At 33.3% G+C, this 8,713-nt stretch overlaps 1 protein-coding gene across 1 annotated transcript; it reads right to left on the minus strand.

The window, feature by feature from the left end:
- Window positions 1-741: 741 nt before the first annotated feature.
- On the minus strand, window positions 742-3,841 carry LOC128638758 (IgGFc-binding protein-like). Its single transcript, XM_053690894.1, has 4 exons — window positions 3,787-3,841; window positions 3,402-3,437; window positions 1,432-2,658; window positions 742-812 (listed from the first exon to the last, which is right to left on the minus strand). Exons 1-4 carry the CDS (start codon window positions 3,839-3,841, stop codon window positions 742-744), a joined length of 1,389 nt encoding a protein of 462 aa, XP_053546869.1.
- Window positions 3,842-8,713: the final 4,872 nt, after the last annotated feature.

Consider the following 8,713-nt stretch of genomic DNA (forward strand, 5'->3'; position numbering starts at 1 on the left):
TAGCCAACACAGTTATAATTATACACATTTTACCTCTGTAATTACCTTGTATCTAAGCCTCAGCAGACTGCCCCATTATTTCAGTTTTTTTGACAGATTTGCATTTTAGCCAATCAGAGCTTTCTCCATGGTAAATTCACGTGCTTGAGCTCAATGTTATCTATATGAAACACGTAAACTAATGCCCTCTAGTGGTGAAAACTATCAAAATGCATTTAGATTAGAGGCGGCCTTCAAGGTTTAAGAAATTAGCATATGAACCTCCTAGGTTTAGCTTTCAACTAAGAATACCAAATGAACAAAGCAAAATTGATGATAAAAGTAAAATGGAAAGTTCTTTAAAATTACATGCCCTATTTGAAACATGAAAGTTTTTTTTGGACTTGACTGTCCCTTTAAATTTGCTTTTCATATATACATAAGGTAAAACTATGCACTTGTGCAATGATAAATATGGATAGCAGATGCAGAATTCAGACAGTGAAACCTACAGAATTACTTTGCATAAAAGATATGTGTGATGTGTGTGTATAAATATATATATATACACACAAAACTAGAGGGACAGATTTTGTTTACATTTAATTTTTAGTATGAATTACTAATATATAAGATTTTCCGAAATGTATGGCAGTGTTGGTTTCACATTATATGTACTGTAAATGAATAGGAGAAACACTTGCTTTTTAGAGAAGACATTTACATTTTTACTTATAATTGTGGTCAAATAACATCTATTTGTTATACTCCTAGGACACAGAGCTTATATTCACTTGTTATCTTTTCCCCAGAAGCTGTTGGCTCTTTAGGTTCTATAAACAATGCTATATACATGATTAATTCATGTTACGTTACCTAGTATGTAAATATACAACTACAAAAATCCAGATCAATGAAGTACAATTGTCTGATACTTTCAACTTGTATTGTACTATGTGCTCTTACTAAGAGTCTGGTTTTACAAAAGCCCACAACTCTCACAAGGTGAGAGTTAATAATCCATCAGCACTACGAGATCTCTATCTTCTAGAGAGGAAATTTTCACTGTATCTTACTTATGGATTTTTCCCAATCAATAATTTTTTATTTTTTTCCTTTATAAATATTATACAAATAATCATATGCAACTAGAACTTACTTTTAATCCCTGTACTTGGTGCTCCAGGCCCTATTTAAAAAAAAAATATATATATATATATAACATTATATCAATGCAACACTTACACACACACACACATTTATATATACATACATACACTCACACATTTTGAAAAACCTATAAATAAGATTGAACTAAAGCTGGACACACACACATATATAAATATATATATATATATATATATATATATATATATATATATATATAGAGAGAGAGAGAGAGAGAGAGAGAGAGAGAGAGAGAGAGAGAGAGAGAGAGAGAGAGATTATTACCCCTGATAGAAGGAGCCACAGATCCGTAGCTAACGCTTGGAGAGTACCCAATGCTCAGGAGACCAAAAGGTACCGTAGGATGTTCCACTGTGTGATAACTGAAGCCACTTCCATAGTTATATTCTCCCCACGAATACTTTGATCCAGGGAATTCTTTCCATTTAACACCTTCTGGTAACTTCCCATCAACAGTGATTCCTGGTTTATCTGAGGTCTTGATTACAAAAACAGCCAGATTGGTTTCAAACTTGTCTTGTCCAATGAGCTCATAAGCAATAGCAAATCTTTCAGTAGCTGGAACATTGGTAAGGAAAGGGTCAAATGGTTTAGTGTTGAATGTCCCGCCAGTACCAAAAAATAAGACCTGTAGTTTACTGTCAGCATTGATATTTAATGGCGATGATGCTGTAACTTCTAATTGTAGAACCTCTCCAGCTAATAGTTCTTTTATTTTTTCTTCTGATCCTGATTGATAATTTATTTCTGTATCTTTAGCAGGAATAATAAACACAATATCAGACTTGGGCTGGAAGGACATGCCTGGGACAAAGAATGAGTATCCCCAGCTGGGCACAGGTAACAGCTGTTCATACACATGGCCACAATCTCCATTTTTCTGACTACATGTGTGCCCACTGAGGACTGCCACAGGATGATCAGTAACTACCTTAGTGCCAGAGAGATCATCAGTACTCTGAATCTGGACAGCCTGGAAAGGTTCAAGGGTGAGTGTGAGCTTGCTGTCCTTTGGATAATTCTTTCCTTGGAAACTCACAGCTCCTTTTAGGTCAATGTTAACAACTGTGGGATTTTCATGATTAATCACAGAGAACTCTGGGTAAGCTCCATCTGCCCCCCATGGAGGGGTAATTATATAATACTCAACTCCCCACAGATGCACTGGGTATAGCAAAGCTGTGTCACTACTGCCGTATTTATAGCTGCGAGAAACAATGGTAACCTCAACATCAGATTTAATCACTAGAGAACTTGGTGATGTGTCTGATCCGCTCATCTCTACATTTGTTGTGATAGGAATAGACACTGTTTCTCCCTCTCCAACCTTAACGTCCTTCCTAAAGTCAGATTTGTTAATTGTGACAGAAACAGAGGTGGACGGTTTAGTGCCGGTAACCAAAAGCTCCAGTTGTGGGGTCTCTTTAGGGTCATGATTCTGCATAAACACAGTAACAAACTCTTTGCCCAGTGTCGTCACATCTTCATAGCCTGTAAAATTATAGAAAAAGGAAGAGATTTCCAACATCAGTTTATTATAAAAATAAAACCTGAAATTACCATTTAATTTAAATTAAAGGGACAGTCAACCATTGAATTGTTATTGTTTTAAAAGATAGATAATCCCTTTATTACTCATTCCCCAGTTTTGCATAACCAACACAGTTATATTAATGTACTTTTTACCTCTAGGAACCTTCTTCCAGCCCCCTGATCACATGACTGTGACTGTTAATCATCTATTGTCTTAAATTTAGCATTGTATTGTGCTAGATCTTAAATAACTTTCTGTGCCTGAACACAGTATTATCTATATAGCCCACGTGTACTTTCTGTCTCTTTGTGTTGAAAAGAGATTTAAAAAGCCTGTGATAAGAGGCAGCCTTCAAAGGCTTAGAAATTAGCATATGAGCCTACCTATGTTTAGTTTAAACTAAGAATACCAAGAGAAAAAAGCAAATTTGATGATAAAAGTAAATTGGAAAGTCAATTAAAATGAAAAGTCCTATCTGAATAATGAAAGTTTAATTTATACTTGACTGTCCCTTTAAAAACATTAATACCAATATGTGAACTTAAAATAAATTAATCTTATGGAGTGTTTTTTTGCAATATTTCCCAATAGTGTTAAAATACTACTTCTCTATTCACCTTATTAATTACTTAATATATTTATTTATATAATTAAGATAAGTGATAAAAACAAATAAATAAAAACAGTATTTGAGACTCACCGCCTGGTTTCTCAGGTACTTTAGTTGAAGGGAATTCTGTTATGGAAACAAGAAACAATAAAGATAATAGATTTTAGCAATATTTTATTTTACATTGAGGACAATATTATTTGAATTAAATTCATTTTAGTAATATTTTTTTTTCTAACAGGACTTCTTTTTATTATGCTCCATTTCGTAACAAGGCTCACACAATGTCCTTCTTTTACTCTCACTGTAGTTCTACACTTATGTTGTAGGTTTCATAATTTAAGCACCGTATTACACTTTCTAAACTGAAATTAGTTCATCCGAATCATGCATTTAATTATGGCTTGTTAATCTGGAATCAAACATTTATTTGATGCGTATATGAGAGGATATGCGATACAAAACACGCACTCACTTTCAATCTTCTCGCCTGGGGCTGTTGGGGCCTCAGGTTCTGTAAATTTTCCCATTCCCTAAATGAAGCTTGGGGATGTATATTTGGTGAAATTCTAGATCTAAGCGACTGCTGTTTTGTAAGATAGAGATTTGCCTAAAATATCCTTTTCTTAAAAACCTTGGGAAAAAAACGTCCATTGTCATCGTGTTCCCCTTAAGTTATCACTGCATATTCATTATGGGTGTGTTTGAATAAAGTTTAATCTATGTCGTACATTTTAAGTAAAATATAGCAAGTTTAGCAAGTCTAGTGTGATCATTCAAAAATGTCAACTGATAGAGCCATGATGACAATTATAACACCTCTATCTATAAGTTTCCATAATATAACTAGAACATAGTGTAATAAGAGCAGGATTTGTTTTACATAATGACTAATAAAATAAATAAAATAGTAGATTATGACTAGGGATGGGCGAATGTTTCGCAACATTCGAAAAATGGCACGAATTTTAACACATTCGTTCATTCGAAACCGAATTTCGAATGTTTACATAACATTCTAACATTCGATTTCGAATGTTCGGTTTTGAATTTTACGATTACATTCGAAAATATTCTTTTCGAAAAATTTGAATTTAGATTGTAATAGTATTTCTAATGCTTTTTCTTTAAATGTAATATTCGAATTATGCAATATTCGAATTAGAAAAATTTGAATTTATATTCAAATTCGAAAAATTCGAATTTATTTGTTTGTAATAGTATTTCTAATGCTTTCTTTAAATGTAATATTCGAATTATGCAATATTCTATATGGAAACATTCGAAATGATATATTTGTATCTATTTATGTATCAATTTACTAGATTCCAGCCCTACCACATGAACTATTGAACTTCTAAATAGTATTTGTTAAATAGAATGTTAAATTCAAAATTTCGAATGTGGACATTCGATATAATTATAAACATTCGAATTCGAAAGTGACATTCGAAAACTGTAAATAACATTCGATTTTCGAATTTTTAAGAATATTCGTTCTTATCGACATTCGGATTTAGAATTCGAATTTCGGTAATAACATTCGTTCTACATTCGAAATTCGAAAATTTACACATTCGTCCATCCCTAATTATGAAGCATAGGGGCCAATTTACTAATGTCCGCCGCACATCGATAAATGCCGCAGCAGGGGGTGTCAATCAACCTGATCATATCAGATTGGGCTGATTTCTGTCTGTCGCCTCAGAGGTGGCAGACGAGTTAAGGAGCAGCGGTCTTAAGACCACTGCTTCTTAACTCCTGTTTCTGGCGAACCTGAAGGCTCGCATGAAAAGAGATGCATTTAGGCCTTAATAAATCGGCCCCATAGATTTTACTTCAAATAATATTTCAATTGTTTTTGTTTTTTTCTTTAAAGGGACATGATCCAGATACAGCATACAATTATTAAAAAAAAATCCAATTTACTTTTTATATTTGTTTTTCTTCAAATTCTTTCTTGTATCTATTGTTGAAGCAGCTGCAATGCACTAAATTAAGTTCTAAGTGTGCAGCTACTTAACCTCTCCACCACCTTATGTGTTGAGAATTTTAATCATAACAATCCAATCCGAACGGAAGATTGACAGCCCCTACTCATGCAAGCAGGGGGCAGCACTGCACATGCAACATCACCTTGCCACAAGCCAAGGCAGATGAGGCTCATGGTAAGGAACGTCATCTGCCCAGCACATGATAAATAGGGGCCCATAGACTTGAAATTTGATCAACTTTTTAAATATTTCTAAATTAAAAGGCATTCTAATTACAGACATTTAAAACATGGTCCCTGTTAATCTGGAGTCAAACAATGATTTGCTGTAGATAACAGAAGATATCAGATACAAAATCCTCACTCACTTCCAATCTTCTCTCCTGGTGCTGTTGGCTTCTTAGGTTCTGTAAATAATTGTAAAGAAGCAAAAGTGTTAATATTTCTATTAATAAATATCCACATATTCATTCAAAACAGATGAAGATCAGTATTATACATTGGGTGAAATTCACAACATTTAAGCAAAATCTCTGTGTGCACTATAAAGGGACATTAAACAGTAAATAAAGAAAAGATTAATCTGAGAATAACATGCAGATGTATTTCTAAAGCTTCATTAGTTTAAATATTGATCAAATAAGTGTAAAGTTTTAGTGTCTATAAAATAAGGGGAGTTGTCATGTTGTAACTTAGGTTACCTTCTCTGCTGTGGCCAATTAGAGACAGTTATAAATAGGTCACTAGAGTGTGTAGCCAATGGCTGTGTGGAATATAAAAGTGTTCTGCACTTCCATTTCTAACAGGAAAAGCTCACAATTTCAGAATGAAATTAAAGTAAAGGGGGCAAAACAAATAATTAAAGTATATTGCAGATTTCTTATATATATATGCAATTTATCATTTTATATTAACATCTCAAAGTTTTTAATGTCCCTTTAAATATTTACTGTAATTTTCATTGCCATGTGGTCTTATTAAGTTATCACTGCATAGTAATTAGTGAAATGTTTGTCTAAAATATCATGTCATTTGTACTTTGCAAATATAACAAGTTCTGCAAGGCTAGTGGGATGAGTCAAAATTGTTAACTCGCACACCCATCTTAAAACTCTTGACACTTAAACCTTATCTTTTAGTTTCCCATAAAATAATTCTCTAACTTATCTACAACTAGATTTAGGTTTAACATAAGAAGCATTTTTTTACACCAAATAATAAAATAAAAAAGAGTACCTACATGATGCAACATTTTTTTTAAATAATTGAACATAAACAAACATTTACAAATACATGTATGAAGATCATGATCAGTGCTGTACAATTATCTGTCAGGCGTTGCCGTTATGTCTAATTACAGACATTTAAAATAATGCCCCTGTTAAGATGAAGTTAAACATTGATTTGATATACAAAACCCACTCACTTTCAATCTTCTCTCCTGGGGCTTTTGGCTTCTCAGGTTCTGTAATAAATTTTAAAGTAGCAAAAGTGTTAATTAATATTCAATAAATAAATATCCATATATTCATTCCCAAAAGATGAACATCAGTGATTTACGAGTGAAATTAAAAAAATCTAAGCAAGACCACTGTGTGCGCTTGAAACGTCCATTGTCATGTGGTCTCATTAAGTTAACAGATCATATTTATTAACTAAGGCCTAGATTACGAATGGAGGGCAATATTGTGCTATCACAAGCTCGCAGGAGAATTAACCAACCCCTTGTAATGGCAGGTTATTTAAATTTGTCCCTTTAAGGGGGGCACGTTATTATAGAGCTCCTTGCGTGATCTAGCCCTAAATGTTTGATGTGGATATCAGAGAATATCAGATGCAAAACACGCACTCACTTTCAAAACAATTGTAAAGAACCAAAAATTTTAAGTTTAAATAAATAAATATCCACATACTCATTCCCAAAATATGAACATCAATGAAGTTCATAAAAACTTAATACATCCAATGTCATGTTATCACAGCATTCATTTATGTTATTCGTGTTGTCACTGGGAATGTCTGTCTAAAATATCATGCAATTTGTACTTCTGTGCCAAATAAACCAAGGTCAGCAAGGGATCAGTCAATATTGTCAACTCATACAGCCATCTTGAAATCTTGACATTGGTACCTTATTTATTAGTTTATAGAGATGTGCATTCATTCCAATAATCAGATTTTCATTTGCATTTTAACAAAACAAATATCTGAATAAATGCACAAAGAATTTTAACCCCTTAATGACCACAGCACTTTTCCATTTTCTGTCCGTTTGGGTCCAAGGCTATTTTTACATTTTTGCGGTGTTTGTGTTTAGCTGTAATTTTCTTCTTACTCATTTACTGTACCCACACATATTATATACCGTTTTTCTCGCCATTAAATTAACTTTCTAAAAATACCATTATTGTCATCATATCTTATAATTTACTATAAAAAAAATTATAAAATATGAGGAAAAAATGGAAAAAAACACACTTTTTTTAACTTTGACCCCCAAAATCTGTTACACATCTACAACCACCAAAAAACACCCATGCTAAATAGTTTCTAAATTTTGTCCTGAGTTTAGAAATACCCAATGTTTACATGTTCTTTGCTTTTTTTGCAAGTTATAGGGCCATAAATACAAGTAGCATTTTGCTATTTCCAAACTACTTTTTTTCAAAATTAGCGCTAGTTACATTAGAACACTAATATCTTTCAGGAATCTCTGAATATCCATTGACATGTATATATTTTTTTTTAGAAGACATCCCAAAGTATTGATCTAGGCCAATTTTGGTATATTTCATGCCACCATTTCACCGCCAAATGCGATCAAATACAAAAAATCGTTCACTTTTTCACAAATTTTTTCACAAACTTTCGGTTTCTCACTGAAATTATTTACAAACAGCTTGTGCAATTATGGCACAAATGGTTGTAAATGCTTCTCTGGGATCCCCTTTGTTCAGAAATAGCAGACATATATGGCTTTGGCATTGCTTTTTGGTAATTAGAAGGCCGCTAAATGCCGCTGCGCACCACACATGTATTATGCCCAGCAGTGCAGGGGTTAATTAGGGAGCTTGTAGGGAGCTTGTATGGTTAATTTTAGCTTTAGTGTAGTGTAGTAGACAACCCAAAGTATTGATCTAGGCCCATTTTGGTATATTTCATGCCACCATTTCACCGCCAAATGCGATCAAATAAAAAAAAAAACGTTAAATTTTTCACAATTTTAGGTTTCTCACTGAAATTATTTACAAGCAGCTTGTGCAATTATGGCACAAATGGTTCTAAATGCTTCTCTGGGATCCCCTTTGTTCAGAAATAGCAGATATATATGATTTTGGCGTTGCTTTCTGGTAATTAGAAGGCCGCAAAATGCTGCTGCGCATCACACGTGTATTATGGCTAGCAGTGA

Source organism: Bombina bombina, chromosome 8 (genome assembly GCF_027579735.1).
Source record: "Bombina bombina isolate aBomBom1 chromosome 8, aBomBom1.pri, whole genome shotgun sequence".
NCBI lineage: Eukaryota > Metazoa > Chordata > Amphibia > Anura > Bombinatoridae > Bombina > Bombina bombina.